This window comes from Fulvia fulva, chromosome 13 (assembly GCF_020509005.1).
Source record: "Fulvia fulva chromosome 13, complete sequence".
Lineage (NCBI taxonomy): Eukaryota > Fungi > Ascomycota > Dothideomycetes > Mycosphaerellales > Mycosphaerellaceae > Fulvia > Fulvia fulva.
This window is the reverse complement of record NC_063024.1, coordinates 1,125,776-1,149,039: the sequence shown is the minus strand read 5'-3', so window position 1 is coordinate 1,149,039 and position 23,264 is coordinate 1,125,776. Positions and strand designations below refer to the sequence as shown.

Genomic DNA, 23,264 nt, shown 5'->3' with positions numbered 1-23,264 from the left:
CATAAAGGACAGTTTCCAAAGATGCGTCAGTTTCCCCGTCGAAATGCATCTCAATGTCTGTTGAGATGCGTCGCAACGCAGTGGGTATATCGGGTAAGAATGCGATTTGACTGTATTTAAGGAGACTGCGGGAAGCACAGATCCGGCTGTGGGATAAATTGGCTCGAGAATGCGTCCCGCATACGATGCCTCTATCAGACCCGCTTATGTCGCTGCATCTCGGTGCAGCTGCGTGGAAGCGTCGTCCGCCGGCTACATGCAGAGGCTGCGTCGTCCATACGATGCCTCTCCCAGACCTGCTCGTGTCGCTGCATCTCGGTGCAGCTGCGTGGAAGCATCGTCGACCGACCACATGCAGAGGCTACGCATTGCGCGTCGCATCTGGTTCGTTCGCGTGCCTTCTCGCATGCTGCCGCGTCGTTTGCTGCCAGCACTGCCTGACGAGGACTTGGCTGTGACCATCAAAAAAGTCCTTTGTGGCATTTCCTACACGAACAAGAAGCATCTGGCCTGGCTGAAGTCTACGGCGATGGCAGCAAATTCTCAGATGTCCACAGGCTGGTTATAATTAACGAGCCCTTAACTTTCAAGTACTCAACATCTGGTCAGCAACTCCAAACACTGAAGACTTCACAGCCAACCAAGTTCCAAAACAAGTCCTCAGAATTACCAGAAAGAAAAAACCTAGCCTTCTGGACCTTGAGTCATCAGAGATCATTGTCCCCTTCCCACTTTTTGCAAAAGTCTTTCTATAGCACAGGTCTTCTTTTGGATCCGACTTCTTCGACGTCTGGTGTATCGTGTGTCGTCAATATTGCCCCCAAGCAATAGCAACATACCACAATGTCAACAACGATCAAGGATCTCTTCTTGACCAGGTCGCAGCATATACAAGTGCGCACCTGTGGAAAGCTACTTTGCGCTCTGGACAACGTCTTGGATCGAGAGCGAGGCCTGTCAGCCAGCCTAACAATGCCGAATGCCGCCCATCCCGGCTTGTTCAGGTACATCTTGAACACTCACTGCAACATTCTTGTCAGACGCTACGAAGTTGTGGCGGTAGTGCTTTCTGGCAAGCGATCCAGCCTTGCCACTGGGCCAGACGATGGGGTTGGCAACATCATCGATCCAACAATTGTAATTGCTGCAAATCCACGCCCGGACGACTACAACAAGACCAGGACCCAAGACAAGGATGAAAAAAAGGTCATTGTGACACAAATCGACATCAGCAATACCGTTGCACCACAAACCATGATCGCAGACCTCCTGCAGAGCATGTGCAATGCGAAAGAGGACATAACGAACAGCTCAAACACCATACCTTTCGCAGACCATGTCAGGACTTACTTTGGTCTCCTTCGAGCTGTGCACGCCGCCTCTGATCTCACTGAGCATGGCAACGCGGTAGCCGTTCTGAGAGACTATGTATACGCGACGTCCTTCCCCAAGATGATCATGCGCTTTGACAACGGCGCCAAAGAAGCTCGCGACAATTCTATCATCAACTTCTTGGACATCGTTATGCGCACGGACAACTTTCCAGAACACGCGTCGCGTATTCAAATGCCAGTCCACCTTCTTAGCAAGAGACCAAGCCCAGCGCAGGCGAAACTCATTGCCATAGCGCTCGAAGGCATGGGTGCCGATTACATCAAGACCTGGCAGGAAGCGAATATCTACGATACACCTGTTGATCGAATCAGATTCCAGTCGCTTCTACAAGATTATCTGTCTCAAGCCAAGAGAGCATGTGAGGAGCTCCAGCAGACGATGGACAGAGCTGTCAACTCTATATGCGGCTCACCTGCCGCCGAGCGACCTGGAAAGCTAGCCATCGAGCAGGCTAAGGTGCAACTCGCAGTACAGTCTGCCCGCCAACGAATGTCTCTGCTAGTCACCTTTTTGGACAATTTCAAGGATTTCCTTGAGGAGCATCTCAAATGGCTCGCAGAGGCGGCCAACGTTGAGGACTTCAGAAGTCCCCCTATATGGACTGAGCCCAGATCGACCACAGCTGGCAGCGCAACACCGAATCCAGTGCCTCCAGAACACGGATCTTCCAGCGAGCAGAAGCCTCACATCAACGATCTCGAGGAAGAAAGAGAAGAAGAAGATTCGGACCTATCTGACCTCTATGCGCTTCAGGAGGCCCTCCACATGTCACAGCAGCAGCGGACATCGAAGTATCGTGTGTGGGCGATCATGTGCCAGTCTTGGATGGAGCTGCCGGGGCTACCAGAGATAAGCCTCCGAAGAGCGACTGTAGGGAGGCCGGGCTTAAAGTCTTTGAGGGAGAAGCACGAGTCTGCCTTGATCCAGACTGCTCAGGTCGGCCTTGTCAATATTAGCATCAAGTGCTGGGACCACGAGTGCGCAAAGATTGATGCGAAGTTCATCGAATCTCTCCTGGGTCATCAGCCTGATCTCGATGTTGCTAGGATGGCCAAGAAACTCAAAGATAAGGAACGCATAGGCGTGAATAAACTTGAGAGATCGATGGTCGTGGCTGGTGCACCCCACTGCGAGGCAATACTCATGAGCCTCATCGCCATCGCGAAAGATGAAAGCATCATGAAGCACATCACCGACGACTGGCTGGAGCACAACGGCATTTTCGCCACAAGGAAGGATCTGCTGGAGATGTTTCCCGACGTTCTACCTATGGTGCACGTGTCGAAAAAGTGCTGCCCAGCATGCGAGAAGGTCAGAGCTCAGATGCAGAGAGTCGGCATCACAACCAACGATTTCGTCGCGCCAGGCTCTCATGCAAAGTACGCAGGCTTCCTGCTACCGTCATTCATCCCCAAGAGGCTTGGACAGCCAGTGTTAGAATCTATCGAGCGCGATGCCGCTGAGAAGCTCATGGCCTGGCAAAAGAAGTTGCAATCCGACGACTTTTCAAAGGCTCTGGGGAACAGCAAGAGCCCTCAATCAGAAATCAACAGCTCTCCGTCAGAGTACGCTGAGGTCCCAATCGAGGCGCCGGTCAGCACGTCGGCCCTCACGCCAGCAAAGCAGCAACGATTTCAGTCTCTGACGCCTATCAAGGAAGTTGAGGAAGGAAACACAAGAGCACTTCAGCGTCACACCATCACGCGGGGAGCCGAACCCAGGTGACATCTCAATGGGCGATGCCTCAAGCACAGGTACACAGTCGAGCCCAACAGCACAGTCCAGCCCGCTCGCACCGTCGTCGCCGACCAAAATACAGCGGCCTCGCGACTTCACTGACCCACGTCAGCCTGATACGAAGAAACGGGTCGTCGAAGCGCAGCCAGAAGAGAGCGGCGAGAAGCAGGAAGAGCAGGGCGATGAGAGTGTGGAGGGGGAGAAGGATGGTGAGAATGAGTCGTGAAGGTAGAGTCAGAGGCGCTTCATGCAGTGGTCGATTGCCGACTGCTGCATCAGACACCAAGGTAGCGAGCGGGCGTGCAGCATCGCGTGGTTCTCGATTTTCATTGCGGGATGGGTGCAACATAGTTGTGGCAGCATCAGGCGGACATAGAGCACAGCACAGTCCTTACAGGCATAGAATAGAAGAAACACAGTCTTTACCGATGTATGCTTCCAAAGAAAAAGTCAGATATTGTGCCCACTTCTTCCTTGCACTTCAGCTTACATCTACCATCCTCCGCGGGCTGTGCCAGCGAGGATCGCAACACCGAAGGAGATTGAACGGACGTGAGGCGCATGCTGTATCTTCTTTGTTGGTGCCTTTTCCGGCACTAGAATTGTGCCCACCTCATGCTGACACTTCGACTATGCTTCGCGAGCCGGGTTGTCAAGCCGCGCCTGAGATCATCATCGCTGCACCGAAGGCGATCGAATGATGCGAGGCGCCTACGGTATACTACTCGTTGGCGCTCTCATTCAAGTGAGTAGATTGAGCAAGACGAAATCTACGTGATGCCGCAGACAGACACTTTGACATAGGGACTGCGCCGACCTTTTCAGTACGCAACACTCCTACACAATCGACTCTACGAATGAGAACATGCGATCATGGCAAGTAGATACTCAGAGTATTGTGCACATAGTTTACGTTGGCAATAGATCGTGCATGAACGGGCAGGCCAAGCAATGCTGCCACAAAGTGTTGTAGCTGATCCATCGAGGCTGAGGTTATCGTCAAAAGGGAAGCGCCAGGTACACTGACTGTATTACTCTGTCAAGGTAGGACAGTGCTGCATGTCGTGAAGTGCGGCTGTTGTGTGCCCTATACAGCTGAGCCTTAGCAAGTGTAAGCGAAAACGCTACAGGGTCTAGCTACGGCCAAGTGACCAGAACTTCGCCAAGTCCCTGCGAAAACGGATGTCGTGTGCGAAGGTCCCTTTGCCTGGACGGGTTCAGAGCGTGCCAGTCTATGTAGAGAACCTAAGCCAGTCCCAGGCCCTGAAAATGAATTGGTCGAGCGCCAAGAGTGCAGGATTCTAGGATCCGGCTCTGCACTACGTGTAGATGAGGGTTTAGACTTGGCTGCACTATTGATTCTGGAGCTGACGGCGCTTGATTGTTGGGATAGTCGAGCGTAAGTACAAGTATGCACACTCGCAGACATACATGGTGGGCAGCCCGATCGATTTCTCGCCCTTTCTGAAGTCAGCAACCATGTCATCCTTCTGGCTCTCGCTGCCACATCCAGTGCTGTTGGCTCTATTCGTATTGATCGTATACTCTTTGCTGAAGTACATCTATCGCATTACGCTTCACCCTTTGGCTCGCTTTCCAGGACCACCATTAGCTCGTATCACGAGTCTGTATGCCGCATCGATCGACTGCGGTGGGACAACGTCGGTTGTCAAACTCCTGCCAGAATGGCACAGAAGATATGGCCCCATCGTTCGAGTCCGTCCAGACGAGCTTCACGTCCACGATTGGCATGCTTACTGCCAGGTCTTCAAAGCCAACACAAGGTTCGACAAAGATCCATCCTTCTATGCCAACCCAGCAGTCGATGGGTCGTTCTTCCAGATCCCGTCGGCGAAGGATGCGAAGCCGCTCAGAGACATGTTCTTACCACACTTCTCGAAGGCAAAGGTGGATAAGTTGGAGCCGTTGGTGCATGAGAAGCTGGACTTCTTCCTCAAGAAGCTGGAAGCCGAGCAAGACAGTGTCCAGCTTGACACGGCGTACAGTGCTCTGACCGGTGACACGGCGATGCACTGGACGTACCAAGAGTCGTTTGGGCTTATGGAAGCACCAGGATTCCGACACAAGATGCTGCTCGACATGGATGAAATGAGCTACATCATGCCACCACTTTGGTACTTTCACAGAGCACTAGGAGTATTCATGGCTCTAATCGCAAGCCTACCCAAATCGATAAAGAGGAAGTACTTTCCGGCCGTGGCTGCACTGGATGCCATCGAAGCGACGTGCAGGGACCGTGTCTTAGCGCTCGCAGCAAAGTCCGAGGATGATCGCGAGGTTCCAGACAGCATCTTCGCGACGGCACTGCATCCCAATGTCGAGAAGGGACAACGACCTCTGACACCACGCGAATTGACCGCTCATGCATGTATAATGTTCCTGGGTGGTACTGATACAACGAGTAACACTCTGGCGTTTGGTACGTGGCACATCTTGCAGAGTCCAGGTATTTTGACAAAGTTGAGGAAGGAGCTGGACGAAGCGATGCCTGATGCCATGAAGCTATACCGACAGCTCGACCTGGAGCGACTGTCATATCTCCGCGCCGTGATTAAGGAATCTATCCGTTTCTCCATGGGTACCAGTGCCAGGCTGATGCGATTAACGCCAACAGAAGGAGCAACTTTCGATGGCCAGTACATTCCAGCCACCACGCGAATCTCCTTCTCCAACTACGTATACAAATTTGATGCTGATGTATTCGAGGATCCTTTCGTGTTCAGACCTGAGAGATGGCTTGCTGATGACACACGGTAGCTCGAAGCGAAGATGATCTCGTTCTCTCGGGGAGGCAGAAGCTGTATCGGTATCAATGTGGCGTATGCGGAGCTGTACAATACATTTGCGCATTTGTTCCGGAGATTCGACCTGAAGGTGGATGGGACCACGGAGCATGACATGGATTGGCAAGATTGCTTCGTGCCGAGGAGGAATGGTCATCTAAGGGTCGGGCTTGAGCGAAGGTGAGCCGACTTCATCATCACTTCGGCGTTCCGTGTCTGTCTGGAGGACAGCTTGTGGACTTGAAGAGCGGGTCCGTAGCTGTTGGGCATGGGATAAACGATGCCTCGCCGCAGCAATGGACCTACCTGGCAGCTGAAGCGCTACTATGTGCCAGGGGACTGCTTGGGCACGCAGACTCAGCAGCTTTTGATCCTCTTCTGGCTTCCACCGCTTCGCCCTCCAGGACACCTCGCAGATCGGCACACCATAAACCTTGAAAAGCCCTGAGATGGATTGGTAGGTCCTCCCAAAGCGGTCTGCGATCTGCGCATAGCTCATTCCAACATCAGTCCTGAGTCGATGCGCTTCCACAATCTCATCTGGAGTCCACGTACGACCAGATTTGGTGTTGAGGTGATGTCCGCCACGTAGACTTCCATGATAATGAGTCATGATAGCTTCAACACTTCGGCCAGGAAATACGGCTGCGATATGCGCCCAAGAACTGCCACCATTGCGCATCTTGACGATCAAAGCGTCCTCTGCTGCAGTGTACGGTACCCTGCTTCGTGGAGGTGATAGCTGACGCAACGCCATTTGTCGAAGCCGCAAGAAGCGGGTACGCGTTGCGCTAGCGGAGCGCTGCATAGTCGCCGCAATTTCTGGCCAGTCCTTGCCTTGCTGCTGGAGGCTTTGGAGCATCTCATCTTCATCTTTAGTCCACCGTCGATGGGTAGGGCAAGTCGCCGCTGATTTCCGCTTGTTATAGCTCGAAGTAGATGTTGTGAATGTTGAGCTCAATGTGGTCCAGTACGTCAAGCTTGGCCGAGCGTGAAGTGTCGGTAATACTGCCCGTGACAGAAGGTCAGAGAACATTGAGCGCAACAGCCATTTGCTCATAGCTTCACATGCATGCAGTGAAGTTGCTGTAAAAGTAAGAAAGGGCAAAGTCGCGTGAGGTCCGCGTTTCTCAGACTCTCGGCTACACTTTCCGCCCAGTCTCTAGGGACACGTTTCTTAGACCCGACCTTTCGGCCTATTGAATCCTAACTAATTCTAATTAATAAGCTGGCGCCCGACTGTTTTAGAAGATACTACGTAACCCTACGTAACCCTCCTAACCCCTCCCTAACTACTGTACCCTAACCCCTAACTCTTACCCTTCTAACCCTTCTAGCCCTTTATAGGCAGCTTAGCACGATCTTGCTGTATATTAAACAACTACAAGCATCGAGTAAGCCGAGCAAGCTTAATTAAAGTCGAAGTTTAGCTTAGAATTAGGGTCTAGATTCCAGACTTTAGGAGATCCGGCGCAACAGAGGGTCGGGTACGAGGAACGTGTCCGTAGACACTGGGCACTTTCCGCCTCAGACTGTCCGTGCCACCACCCCTGCCACCTTCTATCTCATCGCAACTTCACCCTTTCTTTCCAACAACACAAACAGCCTTCAAATAGAACCTCAGATCCGCATACCTCTCCCTCACGACCTTCGTCATTTCCGCCCTCGCCTCCTCCCTGTCCCCGTGGAACGCCTCCTGCATCACTACATAAGCCGGATTCTGCGAGTCCATAAATACTTCCACAAAGTGCTCCACGCTATCAGGTTCCCACCAGATATCAGCACTCGTGCTGTGAATGTCCATGCACCCAGCTTCCTGGAGAGCATTTTCGAGGGATGTCGCGTTGTTGAACGATTTGAAGGGCGTAGAGAAGGTGAAGTTCGGATCTAGATTCTTGCACGCAATCAACCACGGCTCTCCCATCGAGAGTACTTCCCAGGTCGCGATGCCGAGAGTGCCGCCTGGTTGAAGCATGCGAAACATCTCGTTGACAGCAGCTTGGCCGGGATTGACGAACTGTACCAGAAAGGAGCTGAGGACGTGAGAATAGGATTTTGGGACTAGGCCTTGAGCTTGATGGTCTGCTGCAGCATCGACGACTTTTGTGCTGACATTGGGTAGCTTCTGCTGATCCAAGATTTCGAGCATGCCAGGAGCAATGTCTGCGGCCGTGACTGTGATGCCTGGGTGCTGCGCCACGAGCATCTCGGTCATTATCCCCGTGCCTGCGCCTTCGTCTAGAACTTTTGAAGAGAGGGACAAGGGAGCATATTCGTTGACGAAGGCGACGAGCGCGGCGGCGCCTTTGCCTGTGAAGCTTGTGATGTGTTTGGCGTATTGTTGCGCGTGGACCGACCAATCGTTGCCAGCTGTGCTTGTGGTTGATGCCATGGTGTTGAGCACTCGACTTTACGCGCGCAGAATGTGACCTTTACTGATATTGCTTGTTTGGAAGAAGATTCGATACAACGGAGAAGAGGAGCCTTCCGAGGTACCGAAGAGACTTCCGCCGATCCCTCCACTACGCCGACGTATAGTTCACACCCAAGGCTGTAGGATGACACCGTTGCTGGACAACTCTTTGTTCTGAAATCGATATCGAAAGCAGATTGCGAGTACTGGAACCATGCCAACCACTATGAAGACGCCCGAGGGTAAGCAAGTGCAGACCTTTGCCCCGCTGCCCAAGGTCCAGAGGGAGGTGCTTCTGCCCTTACCACGTTATCATGACCTTTCCTTAGATTGATAGATCCGCCGCTGGACTTCTCTCAGTTCTTTCCGCGTCCCTTCGTCTGTCGGGAATCAACGAGACAGTTCTCGCCCTCCTCATGCTCATGGTACATGCAGCGATCGTCATAAGACAAAGCCCAATCACGCCTCGAGCAGTTCGAGGCAAACTTACACGCGAAGTGAAGAACCTCAGTAGGCATATCCTTGTCCTGTGCCAGATGCTTTTCCAAGTTCTCTGCGACCTCCAGTATGTCTAGGAAAAGTATCTGTACGGTCGAGCCCACAGGCGTGACACCCCAGGCATATTCGATGGTGCTGGTTTTGACCCCTTGAAACGTCATCTCGCAGGCCTTCTAGTCAGGTAGGAAGGCGGTGGAACTTGTAAGCGGGCTCGCGGCTCGGGCTCGGTAATGTAGCTGCAATCGAGCTCGCCGCGATAGGCCCAGTGAAGGAACACCTGGAATGCTTCGGGGTCGACCTCTGGTAGCTTCACAATGCCTTCTTGACCTTCAGCCCATGTCTTGGAGCAGGCGGCGGTGAAGTAGTCGGAAGCTGCGCAAAGGACTCCCTTATGCGCGGCGAAGCTTGTTTGATGCGGACCGACGAGGACATCAATTAGATGTTCTTTGCCGTAGTCGAGTCGACACTTGGTGTCAGTCCATATATCACAAATTCATTGTCGTCGAGACTCACTTGACTTTCTTTGCTGTTGGCGGGTTTGATCGATGGTGCGCTTGCTTGGCGTAGTCATGGTAGTCGTGGTGCAGAACACAGTGAAGTGTCGGTGAGGTTTGTTTGTGAGTCGAGAACCTTGAAGTCGAGAGAAGAACAGGAAGAAGTCAGGAGCAGTGTGAAGAGGCAATCGCGCACGGACGTAGCGGCATGTGCCGATTTCATAGCGTTTGCGTGCTCGCGGAGGAAGGAGCGAAGAGACGAGTCTCACTCGCGGTCCCTACTCGAGTCGCCGCTTGAGGTGAGTTCAAGAACACTGCCGTTGCCTTCGTGGTATCCACCACATTGGCTCCCCTTCAACAAGCTCAAAGCAAATAATCTACAACGGATACCGAAACGCCTTATTCACCTTATCCGTGACATCCAAAAATCGTCACATCAACCTCCTCCCCATGCTCATCCAAGTACCTCTCCCTCCTCCGATTCTCCTTCACCATATACCACCTCATAATTACCAACATAACCGGCCTCGCCACGTACGTCCCCAAAATGATTCCCCAAGGCACATAATACCTCGGTGCATACTTCCCCTCCCACATCTGCGGACTTAACAGATTACCTAAGCAGTACCCGATGAATAGCATAGCATTAGCGGTAGTCTTCTTAGTGTGTCCGGAAGTCGTCGCAGCCAGCCAAGCCATCGCGAAGATGAAAGCGGGCCCGCCCCAGAAGGATATGTACATGGCAAAGAGGAGCACGCCTTGGGCTGACAAGGGGGGCGCGACGAGGAGGACGCCGGAGATGATGTTCGGGAGAGCGAACCAGGCGCCTAGTAAGGCGCGGGAGTTGGGGAGCTTGGTGAACAGCCAGACGCCGAAGAGGATTGCGGTCATTTCCATTGCGCCGTTGACGGTGCCGAGGAGGGTAGTTTGGCCGACGTTGAAGCCGGGGGATTTAATGATGGGGGCGGTATAGTTTCCCATGGAGTTTGAGATGTTGCTGATTGCGGCGTAGAGGGCGAAGGACCAGACTTTCCAATCTGTGAGGGCTTCGAGGAATTGCTCGCGTTTCCAGGGTTTGTTCTCAACGCCGGTGCTCTTGTTGCGTAGCCTAGCTATGGCGTTGAGGCGCTCTTCGGGTGTGAGGAAGTGGGCTTGCATTGGGTTGTCGGGGATGAGGAACCAGAAGCAGACTCCGACGATGAGCGTCATGCCACCGGTGAGGATGTAGAAGACTCTCCAGGGCGCAATGATCTCGTTATCAACGTGGTACACACCGAAGCTGACGAAGCCGGCGAAGATGCTTGCGGCGCCGTTCATCAGACTCCAGTAGGAGATTCTAGGCATGGCTTCGTCGTGTGTGTAGAACATGCTTGTCATGATCAGAAAGCCAGCCGTAATGGAACCTTCGCATGCTCCAAGCAGTAACCGACAGACGAACAAACCATCGAAGTTGTGACACGCGCTTGTCGCGCACAGGACCACCGCCCAGATCAAGATGTTGCATGCCATCCACTTCCCAGGTGGGTATCGCTGCAAGCCCAAATTCTGCGGCCATTCGAAGACCAAGCACGCTAGGTAGGAAATCGTCCCGAGCCAATTGTATTGTGACTTGCTCAGTCCGTTATCCTCCAGCAACCCAAGTATTGAAGAGGTCCCCAGCGTTGTCTTGTCCAAAGATTGGATGAAATACATCACCATCAACAGTGGCATGAGATGAAGGTCAATTTTCCGTCGTACTTGTCGGCTCTGCTCGGGTGTGACGGGACCGTGGAAGCCGGATATGAACGTAGCGGCGGAATCTGCATCTTGCAAGCGGATCTGATGAACTGCAGTGTTAGTCCGTTGGGGAAGTGCTGTGATATTTTGACTGGGGTGTTTCTCTGATAGACCGAGGTGCTGGCTTGCGTTGATTCGGAATCTACCATTGCTTCAATCTGATGGGAATGGATAATTCTACCGGCGAGGAGCCATCTTGTGAGAGCGGATATGTTGTAGTTATACGATAGCAACAACAAAACTTGCGATCCTCACACCATACAGTACAAGCTATCAAGGGTAAGCTCCGCATCCTTATCTTATCTCATCCCAACGTGGTTCGGCAAAACCAATCGAGTCCTCCCGCAACGTGCTCCAGTGCTGTGGGAAGATTTGGAGCATCAAGGCCCGCAACTACGTCCTCCCAGGTATGTGGTTCATAGTCCATGTTTTGGATCTGGAGCACGACTGTGAGTGTGAGAGGAACGCGAAGAATCGGCGTGGAGGTCTAATCTTCCTGTGCAGCTACCCTGTTCTTTCCCAGCACTCCACGTTGGACTTTTGCGATACCGAAGATTAACCTAGGGCGTCCGGTCCGGTACAAGCTACGCGTTTGTTTTCGTTGACCGTCATCGATATTGTCCAACGGCAGCTATCTCAGTTGTCGTCCTCGAGATATAAATTTGTATGACACCTTATTTTATCCGTTGGAACTGATCACATTGGCGGGCAAACGTGTGATGATAAATGGATCTTGTCCGTGTGCGAGAACCAGCAGAGCTTATATGGGATGTTGGTATTGTCAATTTGAAGACCAGTCGGAGTCAATTGCTACAAGCTTAGCCTGCACTGCTTCGCAGTCAGTGCATGTAAAAGCTGAAGTCGAAGTGATGGTACTACTTACCTCGGGACCATTTGATCTTGAGCCATTAGCACTGAGTCTTGTCCATGACTGTGATACGGAATCCATCCTCGGCCTGAAGTGCGCTCAATCCCGAGACTGTTGACCCATTCTGAACGATCCGGCTCTCCTGGATGCTTGCTGGTGTCTGGACAGCACCCATGAGCAGTGTCGATGTCAGTGGCGACAGGCTCGTGGGCACTCAAGCAGAGGCTTGCAGGCTGCCGGTTCTGTGCATCTGGGCACATCTGCTGGATGACGCGGAAGTGGCCGCATTTCATCCAGGTCAATAGGTTCGCGTAGCACATGGAGTCGTTTCTTGTCAAGATGTCGATTGTTGGGAGGGTTTGGTCCTGGTGTGACGATGCTGTGAGCGGACGAAGAGTAGAGGAGTAGGTCAATGGTATATGCAGTTTGGATGCACTGCTCCGTTATGTATTCGCAGATCTGGTGCCGGATGACCGATGTGATGGCCGTGGGAGTCGCCACGGCGGTCCGAGATGTCGCCTTGGTCAAACCTACATGTACCTTGGAATGGAGACAGCTGCTGCGCTGGAGAAGATTCAGTACGGGCAAGTGTGCACGACTATAAGTCTCGGGAAGTCAGCAGGCCGTTTCTGGTGCTGCGCGAGACTTGGTTAAGCGTAGCGACCGAGCGCTAGCCACACCGGAGTACGAGCTTGCGAGTACGTAGGTGAGGCGTCAGCGAGGGAGTGAAGCTCTATACCAGCCCTCAACTAGCCTTGGCGCCCGCTCTGATTGGTCAACTTTCATGTTTTAGGGTCACGTGACCTACCGCACTGTGCCTGTTGGCGAACTCGCAAACATATACTCGTCGCTAACGCCTATGTCGTCGTATAATAAGCACTGTACTTCGGGTAGCGGTAGCGTGGATCGCACGCTACTTTGCAGTCTAGAAGGGTTGGTAGAGAGCTCCACTCCGCTACGCTTACCTTTGGAGGTTCACAACCGCCAACAGCACATTTTTTGCAGGTAGCACGGCGGGCGCCTCTGGTGCTGATTGGAGCCGAGAGACGTGATGCAGCTTGGTACTGTATGGATACTTGCTTCGCTTGCACCGCCAGAGAGGACATTACATGTATGAACTTCATGCCCGCGCGGTGTAGCAAGGAACGAACGAGTCTCGGTGATGGTCTCAAGAAGGAGCAGAAGTCTGGTCTCGGATAGCCGACTCGAGCACGGACCAGTGTGCCAAGACTCAAAGCGGGGGTCTGATGCTATTCTGAGACCAGCAGAAGTCACAGCTTACTCAGCATGACGTAGCTCTACCTGGGAACTTCCACGTGCAACCGCGCGCGAATGCCAGCTATACTTAGACGCGCACTTCGGAAAGAAGCATTACGCATGTTAGCCTCAGCCTCAGCATTCACAGGCTGAGCACCATCATGTGCCAGTATCACAATGCCCATGTATCATAATGGGCTTCCGGACGTACGCCTTCGTCTATGTCTTCGGCGGCCTGACATTCCTCCCACTACTGTTCGCCGCAGTATTCCTAGCAGCATGGAAACTGTTACCACGCGTCGTAGAGCAGAGCAAGACGGGCGCAGGTGACGATGAGGTCTTCAAGCTGGACGCCAAGAGCGAGGAGTTGGCCAGGAGGGCAAAGGAAGACAGAGAACGGCAAGAGTCCATTGGAGATGCAGCAGCGAGTGGGACCTTTGCTGTGCTCAGGCGGTATGACTTTCAGGCCGCGATTGGAGCCATAAATGCGCGCAACAATGCTGGAAATACGGCCAGCACCACAAATGTTGCAGCTGATGCTACAACGCCCGGAGATGGCAGCTCCGGGTCAACGGGAGAATCAGTCTACCAGAGCATGTATCGATCCGTCTTCGCTGGCAGGCAGAACAACGGCAGCACGAATTCACTGTTGCACACCGATGAGACTCTGCGGAAGCCAGTCCCTGCAAGTGTTGTGTATATTGTCCTCAGGCATGGTCATCTGATGCTGTACGATTCGCCAGCCCGCGTGGAAGTCAAGCATGTACTCAGCTTGGCTCACCACAAAGTCACTCTGCAGGCAGGAAAAGATGGCGATGATGCGGACGAGAAGATGATCCCAGAGGCTGATCTGTTCATCAAGCGCACAGCTATTGTACTGACGCCCGTCGAGCTCCCCAATGGCGCATTGCAGCAGCAGAATGCGCAAACACCCCCAAAGCCGTTCTACCTCTTCTCTGCTACCAACATCGAAAAGGAAGATTTCTACCATGCCTTACTCTATGCTCGCTCGAAGCCGCCGACCCCGCGACCGCTGGACTCAGATGCCCTGATCAAGCTGCAGTCAATGTTGCACTCCTCTTCGCTAACATCAGAAACACGAGCGCTGAACGCACTCCTTGGTCGCGTCTTTCTTGGGGTCCACCATGGCGAGCGTCTAGTTGACTTTGTTCGGGCGAAGATCGAACGAAAGCTGAATCGTATCCAAAAGCCAAACTTCATCACCTCCCTGAGGCTGCGAAGTCTGGATCTGGGCGATGCCGGTCCTGTCTTCACAAATCTCAAATTGCGGGACCTGAACATCTCTGGTGATACCACCATCAGTGCTGATATGCGCTACAATGGGGGGTTGTCGATCACTCTGCTGGCTGTTGCAAAGCTGGACTTGGGACAGAGGTTCAAAACCAGGACGGTCGACCTGGTGTTGAAGACATCGCTCAAACGAGTGCAAGGCACGATGCTCTTGCACATCAAGCCTCCACCATCCAACAGACTATGGTTCACCTTTGAGACTATGCCCGAGCTTGAGATTCGCGTTGAACCTGTGGTCAGCGAACGCAAAATCACTTACGGCTTCGTGCTGCGGGCGATCGAGGAAAGGGTTCGAAGTGCCATTGCTGAGGGGCTGGTCAAACCGAACTGGGATGATGTTCCATTCCCCATGCAGGATACACGCGGCTCATCCACTCGTGGAGGATCGTGGTCTGATGTAGGACAGGAGGAGCATGTTCCCTCTGCATTCGACTCAGCGAAGTTCTTGGCCGAGCGCAATGAGAAGACCATGTCAGTACCAGAGTTTCAGCAAGAACCGGATACTGCCACTTCCACAAGTCTCTGGTCCAATTCTGAGCTCAACGTCGGGAGGCTGAGACATGCTTCGACGATGCCTCCCAATGCGTTGAACAGTCCGTCACAGAACTCAAACTCAACTCAGGATGGTCGTTCAGCTGCGCAGAACGTTGCTCGTGCGGCACAGAGCACAGCGCGGCCACCAAAACCCCTGCGCTCACCCTCCATATCCTCTTCGGCGCCAAGTGTCGCTATCGACGGCCAGACGGTCGAGCCTGTGCGGTCCGATGATCCGGCACTTAGGCCTACATCTTCGGGGAGAGGAAAGATTTGGCGACCGCGAAATAATCAGCCGCCACAACAGAAGGATGCCCTTGACGAGCTGCGAGACCTTCGAGACCGTGCTAAGCAGGCGGTCGCCAATCCATCCTCCCTTACTACTAGCGATAGCGAAGACGGCAGTCGCACTGATAAGAAAGCCTCGCTCACTGACGCCGACGAATCAGATGATACGCCTCTTCGCAGCCGTCAGGAGTCGGCCAGCTCAGAGTCGACAATTGGAACAACTCCACGCGCCTTCTCGCTTCGTAGCACAGATTCGGAGCGATCTGCTATGACTTCTTCGGCCTCGTCTTCACGAAGCCAACAGACACAGCAACGCAAAGCCAATCTCATAGCAGCTGCTGGCGCTGCGACCAATGCTGCAAAGAACTGGGGCTGGAATGCTATCCAGAGGAACAAGGCTGCATTTCCGCGTACTCCACCCAAGCCCGAACCAGGGTCGCAGTCTTCGAAAGAGCCGATGGGAAGAGGACAACCGCTGCCGCCACCTGGACAGCCTTTACCTGGTCCTCAGAAGGGCATATGGGGCACGGTCGGTAATATGAGACGCAAGCCGGTGCCCAATTTGCCAGCTCGTGGGCCTGGGGCGGGAGCATCTCACACGGATGCCGATGGAAGCTCAAGTGCAAAAGCGTCGAGTCCTCCGATCGGCAGGGGAGGAGACGATGGTATCCGGGTCACAGCCATGGAAGATGAGTTCGGAACGTGGCAAGAGAACGTAGTCGGAGATGGTGGAGATACCGTGGAGACTGAGGTCAACCCTCGTGAGCCGACGTCAACCGCCGACAACAAGGCAACCAAGGCGGACGAGCCCTCCAGTGCCAATGCATCCGAAGAAGATTTGTTGGACCTGGGCCACGATGACTTCAGCTCGCAGTCGCAAAAGCCAGCAACACCGAATCCCTCGACAGACAGTACTCGCAAAGCTCCTCCACCACTGCCTGCAAGGCGGCGCGAAAATGCTGCAAGTCAAGCATCAGCCCCCGCTGCTTCCAAGATCGAGGCTACGGTGGCCACGAGTAAAGCAGAAGACAGCGACGACAGCGAATCCGTTCCACTGAAAGTCCCCGAAAACACAGCTTCTGCGATAGCAAGAGAAAACTTGACCACAGACCTCGCCCACGGCAGCACTGACGACGCCGCTCATGTCGACGAACAAAGAGGTGTTGATGCTGAGGTGCTTCCTGATCAAGATCTTGACGCATTGCGGTCAAAGGGAAGCCACGAACAGGGGTCCAAGGGCCACCCTAGCCGTGAGGACCTTACACTGAGGCGGACCGACACTGACGAGCGCTTTCTTCGTGGCGAGAATTTTCACGTGGAGGACTTTGAGGACGAGCAAGATGTCAAAAGGTCACCAGCAACGCTGCCACAGCCACAGGACAAGGCACAGGACAGCGCGACATCGCATTTGGCTGGTATGTCTGTTCCCATGAACGTGGCTGAGGATGATGACTTGGCCAGACGGATCAAAGCACAAGTCGAGAAGTATTCGCAAGCTCCGGCTGAGACTTCGTCTAAACACGCACGTGTAGAATCTGATATTACACCTGCGACGGGTTGGTAGTGGAAGCGTGTGTTCTTCGAAAGTTCTCGAACTTCAACATTTGCAGCGTTTAGCGTTTTGGTACTTACTTTCCCATAGAGAACCCAGACTTGGCGTTTTGACGGGCATGACCTGTCTGCCGCCACTCCTTGCTGCCAGTCTCAGAAGACACCTCAGGTGCCCATGTGCCATCGCATCATACTCGTCGAGATGGCGGCGACAGCCTCTAGAGTCTAGACTTCTAGCGTTCTGTGTCTTTGGAACTTCGCCGTCAAATGGCCCCCGCAAGCTTCTGGCCGTGAGACAAGGGAATAGAGATGTCCGGCCACATGTGGATTTCATCTCTTCGCAGTGGCCACAAGTGTAGCCACCTGTGGTACACCCGGTGGCCACACAATATCGACGTCAAGGCAGCCTGGAAATGCCCAGATTAGACCGAATTGGGGTCGCTGTCCGGCACCAAGGCACGAAGTACCCCTGCATCAATTGTGGCCATATGTGGCTGGCTACTCAGCCAGGTGTTCACAATGTGGCCACGACCTTGTGTCTGAGTGGCTGCCACGAAAACGTATCTCTACAAGGGAATCATCGGCGACTGTATCCACTTAACAGCAATTCGGACCCATTAAAGGCCTGTCCCGCAGTTCTCCAAGCTCTCACAGGACTGCAAATGGATGCCTTGAATTGTACTGCCCAAACCCCGTATGGGGGCGTCGTGGTCTCACCCTTGGCGCTCGCCAAGCACGATTTCCGAGATGTAGCGCGTTTTAGCTGCTTCTCGTCAGCCTTGCCCTCCGCAGAGGCCGCGTGTTGCAAACGAGTGCAAGTATGGAGTATTGTATAAGTTCGGATACCTGGCTATCGCTACTGTACCGTTGACAACCACGTCCCACGTCGATTCATTAAGCGTAGCGACCGAGCGCTAGCCACACCGGAGTACGAGCTTGCGAGTACGTAGGTGAGGCGTCAGCGAGGGAGTGAAGCTCTATACAAGTCCTCAACTAGCCTTGGCGCCCGCTCATGTCGTCGTAAAATGTGCTGTTGGCGGTTGTGAACCTCCAAAGGTAAGCGTAGCGGAGTGGAGCTCTCTACCAACCCTTCTAGACTGCAAAGTAGCGTGCAATCCACGCTACCGCTACCCGACGTACAGTGCTTATTATACGACGACATAGGCGTTAGCGACGAGTATATGTTTGCGAGTTCGCCAACAGGCACAGTGCGGTAGGTCACGTGACCCTAAAACATGAAAGTTGACCAATCAGAGCGGGCGCCAAGGCTAGTTGAGGGCCGGTATAGAGCTTCACTCCCTCGCTGACGCCTCACCTACGTACTCGCAAGCTCGTACTCCGGTGTGGCTAGCCCTCGGTCGCTACGCTTAATCATCTCCATCTTCTGCTCGACAGCATGGGCCGCGGTACGACCATCATCTCACCATGCTCCTTACCATATTATCGAACTTTGCTGATGCTTCGTCGACAGAGCTGCCAGGCTGTGAGCCAGCCTGGAGTGGGCGGTAGTGGTACTTGCTATGAGCTTGGGGCATATGGTAGGGGTGGATGGAGCCAGACTTGCACGGATGTAAGACTTTTGTTCCTGTAATGAGCGGGTGGGATTGGCTAATGTTGGGGCGCGATAGGAGTTTTATTGTAAGGTTACTGGGAATGGGTGTATTCCGAATACGAAGATGGTTGATGGGAAGTGGAGGGCGAATTGTCATTGAGGGAGGAATAGATGGTGAGACGGCATGGGAGCGGATGCAGGAGTGATAACATCGATGGGAGGGTGGGCATGCATCCCAAGAAGGCACGCTCGTTAATTCGACCCTTCTCTTGGGTTGGATGAGTATCATGAAAGGACTTCATGGAGTTCCGAAACATGCTACCAGTGAGGTACCTGTTCCACGCCACAAGAAAGAACTCACTTGGTGGTCTGAAACAACCGCGCGCTCGTGGAGCTGCAAAAGGTAGTGCTGACTGTGTTGGTAGAATTTCACCCACGAGTGATGACAGCTTCTCCATCGACGGTTGCCACCTACGACAATATCGACAAGCATCTCATCAGATCACAGCTGTATACGGACTCGTCGTGAAACTGGTTAAAATAGCATGGCGACCCTCCTGAGATCGTCTATCTTGACTTCTCTCCGGCAGAATCAACGTGGCCATGGGCTTCTGGTTAGCTTCGCAGGCCATGCTCAGACGTACGTCAGTAGGACTGCAGTCTTGCGTGAAAGCGCTCGCTACTTCACCAGATTTGCAGTCTCTGTTACGAGTGCTCGGCACATGCTGCTGCGTACGACAAGGCATACACCGCTACATGAGACCACAGGCACTCACTCGGCTGGGCCAAAGGAAGACACTTAACAGCTGGAGCGGAGCCGGTAATTGACGTGAATAGGCAAGAAGAATCGGATGAATCCGTCCCTATCGTGGCGAACAAATTGGAGGCAACACACAAGCGACTCTTGGCCATCGATGAGCGTCCAAAAATGAGTACTTCACGGACTGATGCGATAGGCTCGCATTCCACGATCGGTGATCTCTGTTCTATGCCACCGCGCGGGCTCTCGCCCACACCAGCAAAGTCTATCTCAGAGCTCGAGGAGGACCTACAGAATCTGAAGATCTTCCACGCGCTAGCCGACCAGGGTACCGAAGAAGTTCGCGCTCTAAACAAGGTCTTCCCAGATTAGCGGAGCCAGTAGTTGGATCATGGTCTAGGCAAATGACAGTGCTCGAAAATTGCTCGATGGCTCTAGCTTGTTGAAACAGGTGCCTGCTAATCCAGCTGGCATAGGCCATGCTGACCCAATGGTGCGAGGCCAAAAGCTCGACTCATACCCTTGCAGCGTTCACAATTCCTGGCGTGCAACATTTCCAACCAGCAAGATACAGCAGAAGACGAGCGACATGGCGACAACCACCCAAAGATTGGCCCGCACCATCCTGCGACCATCGAGAGGTCTATTCCGGAGCACTCCCCTTTTAGGACGCATGGCTCCATCAACCGGTAGATCACTCACCTTCTATGGTGTGCGGCCATTCTCGTACCACAGGCCGACTCCTGAGATACAAGATGACCTAGAGAAAGTTGGAGAGAAGCTATCGCACCAATCGGGTCTAGAGATCACAATGAACATCTTCGATAGTACTGCTCAGTGTCCCGACGGCCGGAAGATGGTACTGAGCGCGATACAGACTGAGCAATCTCGAATCCAGCTACGACAGGCAGATCTTTACAAGCAACAAAGCTCTCTAATGCGTGAGCTCAAAAGCGCACACGAGGCCGATCTGAAGGACATCCTCGCCTCTTCTCCAAAGATTCAACGCAGAGTATCAGCATTCAAAGATGATGCTGAGGGTAGCACTTCAAGGGGAGAGAAAGTGAGTACTGGAACATCCATTACGGAGTCGCAAGCAGCTGCAGTGAGCCAACCTGACAGAACAAGCCCCAGCAGGGCAGCAGGTGATGCCTTAAAGCTTCGAGCGCAGATCCCGACCGAGCAGTTAAAAGCGGAGGAAGACGGGGAGTTGAGTCAGGATGAAGCAAAGTCCGAGAAGGAAGAAGGCTGGAGAGTTTTCGATACTCTGACGCTCAGTATCACACTCGTGGCGGTGGGCAGATTATACAATGGCATAGCCATCAGCGGAGTCTCGCTCTGGTGATCATATCATGTAGTGATCTCAACTCAATCAGTTATGTTGTTCATCACGATATCTCGCTACCACCTCGTGATCATCCACTTTTTCGCCAAGCCAAGCATGTGCAACGCGGATGTTCTACTACTCAGTGCGCTACGATTGCAGTGATCAGACTATAGCTGCACGACGATGAGATGCGATATCTGAGCCGGCGCTACAAAGCAACGGACTGTGGTGGTTCTTCACAACTCGGACCGGAAAGCCGACACGCTTGGATTAAGTCGATACACAATCGACAAGGATCTCAAGATTTTCAGGATGGAGCGCGAGAGAATGCATCTCACAGAAGAGTTGCCGCCGCGCTCCCAGAATGACGGCGATCGAACCTTGCGCAGGGTGCTTCGAACACCTTAGAACAATTGAGTGTTGTCGAAGCGATCGCAAAGCACTTGGCTCTTTGTACGTGTTCGCGAGGTGAGTAGATACATTGTGCGGCATCGCCGGCGTTCTGTCCTCGGTCAAAGAACCCTCTCGGTCTCAAATGTCCATTCCCTCTGCCACATTCATTTGCACTCGGCATCGCCTTCGTTGTGGTCGTGGTAGTGGCAGCGCGTCTTCTTCAGCGGATTGCTGTCGGTCTTCAGGTCGCCAGCGATGTGTTTTCTCGCAATCGCAGTAACGATCTCTCTTGGAAGCTGAGGCTCCTCTCGTTCACAAGTCTCGGTACCGTAGCACCAGACTGCCAGGTCGAACAAGAACCGCCTTGCGCCGCCTTCCGACGGAATGCTTTCGCAAGCGAATTTGAGTGTCGTTGCGTTCGGGTGTCTGCGTGGAAGCTGGCGACGACGCGCAAACATCGTATCGACAAGCTTGTTGCAGAACTCCAGGACCTGGAGATAGTGCCCCAAGACCCAGAGGTGGGCGAGCGTGAGGTAACTCGGTTCAGTTTCGATGTTCATGTCCGTCATGGCCATGTCGATAGATCCAGTGTACACCCAGTGCAGAAACATCGCAAATGCCTTAGGCCGTTGAGTGGGTAATCGTACGATGCCCTCTTGTCCTTCTTCCCACTTCTTGGAACACGCCGCGGCGAAGAACGGCGATTTGGCGCAGATGGACGCTTTGTGGACAATGTATTTGGTCCCCTCCTTGCCCACCACAACCGTGATCACTTCTGAGTAGTCGGGTCTACACATTGTCAGCTCAGCTCATAGACGCGTGATGGAGAAAGGCCCGCACCTGAAGCGCTTTGCAGCCGACTCCTCACTGTCACTTGGTTGTTTTGCGGCTGTAGGTGCTGGCAGTGCTGCTGCATTCCATGCTGGTGCCGCTGCGGATGTTGACGATGTCGCGAAGGGCGCTTGCGAGTTTGTGGCGAAAGATGGCGTCGCACTCGCCGGCGTGCTGATGTTGTCCGCCATGCTACCAATGCAGTGGTGCGAATGTGTTTGTTTTTGGTGGAGTGGGTGCGACAAAAGCAAAAGTGTCGGCTTGCGTGCGCACAGGCTTTGCAAGGATCGCGGCTCACATGCTTAAGCGAGCGCGGCAACGTTAAGCATCCAGCCGCCAACGGCTCGGGCAGATTGGATGAATGGGTAGTCTTCGTTTTTACACTCGACCGCTCAGCTTGAGACCGAGTATTTATGACAGCGAGCTATACACCGTGCAATACGTTCCGGTTGCGAGTCTATCCTACGATAGCAGAACCGGGTTGCACGCTGCAGAGGTCTTTCCACATAGACTCCGTTGCATCCGGCGCTCGAGACAATCAACAAGCTCGCTCGAACTGCCTGGTTCCCTTCAAGTACACTTTGGCCCTCCCTCCTCGTGCTCATGACACTTGCAGCGCTCCTTTGGTGATGGATCCATACTGTCCTTCGTCCGACCAGAAACGAGCTCACGAAGGACTTCTGCCATGTAATCCCGCGGCCAGTCTCTACTTTGCGCATCGAAATATTCTACGTCCCATGGATGAGCCATGTCAACTACCAGCCCCCGAATGCCACTATCACTAGCGCAGTTCGTGTAGATCAAGGCGAGTTCCTGTCCTTCCGGTTGCTCATAGAAATCATCGTCACCCTCGTACCGCTGCAGCATCTGGGTCGATGACGAGATTGCACAGGTCGAGGCTGCCAAGGTAGTGTGCCAGGATCCAGGTCCGCACAAGCTCCTCGTGTGAATCCGGGCTACCGCTCTCGCCCTTTCCCACTAGCTTGACGTCTAGCTCGCCGGTATACGACCAGTGGATGTAGATTGCGAAGGTGGATAGTTTGTGATCAGGCAGTCTAACGACGCCTTCTCGACCTTCCTGCCAGCGAGTCGAGCAGGCAGCCTTAAAATATGGTGATCGGTCGCAATGGGTGGTCTTGTGGACTTTGAACTCCTCCTCATCCTCACCGACCAGTACTGAGATGATACTGTTGTAGTCAGGCCTGAAGTGCGTCAGTTTTCATTCAGTACCATGCGCAGATTGGGCATGACTGACTTGGACCGTTTGGCAGCTGAGCCTGTGACGGTCGGTGTCGAGGGTCGCTTGTTGAGCGTGCTAGCCATCACGTCGTGGATGTTGTGATGTTGGTCGGGTAGAGTAGTGGAGTGCTGGAGATATGTAAGTCGTCAGAAGTGTGAGCTTTCGACATGGACCCTGGTCACATGCTCGGATCAGGCAGCAACATATCCCCATCAAGTGAATGGGACAATCAGCT

The 23,264-nt window shown here is 53.4% G+C and overlaps 10 protein-coding genes across 10 annotated transcripts; 4 read left to right on the top strand and 6 right to left on the bottom strand.

Moving 5' to 3' along the window:
- Window positions 1–843: 843 nt before the first annotated feature.
- On the top strand, window positions 844–3,358 carry CLAFUR5_14449 (uncharacterized protein; the record flags this gene model as incomplete). Its single annotated transcript, XM_047913597.1, has 2 exons — window positions 844–2,996; window positions 3,052–3,358. The coding sequence occupies 2 exons, from the start codon at window positions 844–846 to the stop codon at window positions 3,356–3,358; spliced, it is 2,460 nt and encodes an 819-aa protein (XP_047769491.1).
- Window positions 3,359–4,611: 1,253 nt separating this feature from the next.
- On the top strand, window positions 4,612–5,910 carry CLAFUR5_14448 (Cytochrome P450 monooxygenase aflU; the record flags this gene model as incomplete). The annotated part of the gene is made up of 1 exon (XM_047913596.1): window positions 4,612–5,910. The coding sequence occupies one exon, from the start codon at window positions 4,612–4,614 to the stop codon at window positions 5,908–5,910; it is 1,299 nt and encodes a 432-aa protein (XP_047769492.1).
- A 183-nt stretch (window positions 5,911–6,093) lies between these two features.
- On the bottom strand, window positions 6,094–6,798 carry CLAFUR5_14447 (uncharacterized protein; the record flags this gene model as incomplete). The annotated part of the gene is made up of 1 exon (XM_047913595.1): window positions 6,094–6,798. One exon carries the CDS (start codon window positions 6,796–6,798, stop codon window positions 6,094–6,096), a length of 705 nt encoding a protein of 234 aa, XP_047769218.1.
- A 714-nt stretch (window positions 6,799–7,512) lies between these two features.
- Window positions 7,513–8,328, bottom strand: CLAFUR5_14446 (Methyltransferase ucsB; the record flags this gene model as incomplete). The annotated part of the gene is made up of 1 exon (XM_047913594.1): window positions 7,513–8,328. One exon carries the CDS (start codon window positions 8,326–8,328, stop codon window positions 7,513–7,515), a length of 816 nt encoding a protein of 271 aa, XP_047769258.1.
- A 1,421-nt stretch (window positions 8,329–9,749) lies between these two features.
- On the bottom strand, window positions 9,750–11,051 carry CLAFUR5_14445 (uncharacterized protein; the record flags this gene model as incomplete). Its single annotated transcript, XM_047913593.1, has 1 exon — window positions 9,750–11,051. The coding sequence occupies one exon, from the start codon at window positions 11,049–11,051 to the stop codon at window positions 9,750–9,752; it is 1,302 nt and encodes a 433-aa protein (XP_047769222.1).
- Window positions 11,052–11,927: 876 nt separating this feature from the next.
- Window positions 11,928–12,305, bottom strand: CLAFUR5_14444 (uncharacterized protein; the record flags this gene model as incomplete). The annotated part of the gene is made up of 2 exons (XM_047913592.1): window positions 11,928–11,940; window positions 12,001–12,305. 2 exons carry the CDS (start codon window positions 12,303–12,305, stop codon window positions 11,928–11,930), a joined length of 318 nt encoding a protein of 105 aa, XP_047769259.1.
- Window positions 12,306–13,435: 1,130 nt separating this feature from the next.
- CLAFUR5_14443 (Nucleus-vacuole junction protein 2) lies at window positions 13,436–16,939 on the top strand (the record flags this gene model as incomplete). Its single annotated transcript, XM_047913591.1, has 1 exon — window positions 13,436–16,939. One exon carries the CDS (start codon window positions 13,436–13,438, stop codon window positions 16,937–16,939), a length of 3,504 nt encoding a protein of 1,167 aa, XP_047769260.1.
- A 2,888-nt stretch (window positions 16,940–19,827) lies between these two features.
- CLAFUR5_14442 (uncharacterized protein) lies at window positions 19,828–20,583 on the top strand (the record flags this gene model as incomplete). Its single annotated transcript, XM_047913590.1, has 1 exon — window positions 19,828–20,583. The coding sequence occupies one exon, from the start codon at window positions 19,828–19,830 to the stop codon at window positions 20,581–20,583; it is 756 nt and encodes a 251-aa protein (XP_047769261.1).
- A 539-nt stretch (window positions 20,584–21,122) lies between these two features.
- CLAFUR5_14441 (uncharacterized protein) lies at window positions 21,123–21,980 on the bottom strand (the record flags this gene model as incomplete). The annotated part of the gene is made up of 2 exons (XM_047913589.1): window positions 21,123–21,747; window positions 21,799–21,980. 2 exons carry the CDS (start codon window positions 21,978–21,980, stop codon window positions 21,123–21,125), a joined length of 807 nt encoding a protein of 268 aa, XP_047769232.1.
- Window positions 21,981–22,633: 653 nt separating this feature from the next.
- On the bottom strand, window positions 22,634–23,112 carry CLAFUR5_14440 (uncharacterized protein; the record flags this gene model as incomplete). Its single annotated transcript, XM_047913588.1, has 2 exons — window positions 22,634–22,991; window positions 23,045–23,112. 2 exons carry the CDS (start codon window positions 23,110–23,112, stop codon window positions 22,634–22,636), a joined length of 426 nt encoding a protein of 141 aa, XP_047769234.1.
- Window positions 23,113–23,264: the final 152 nt, after the last annotated feature.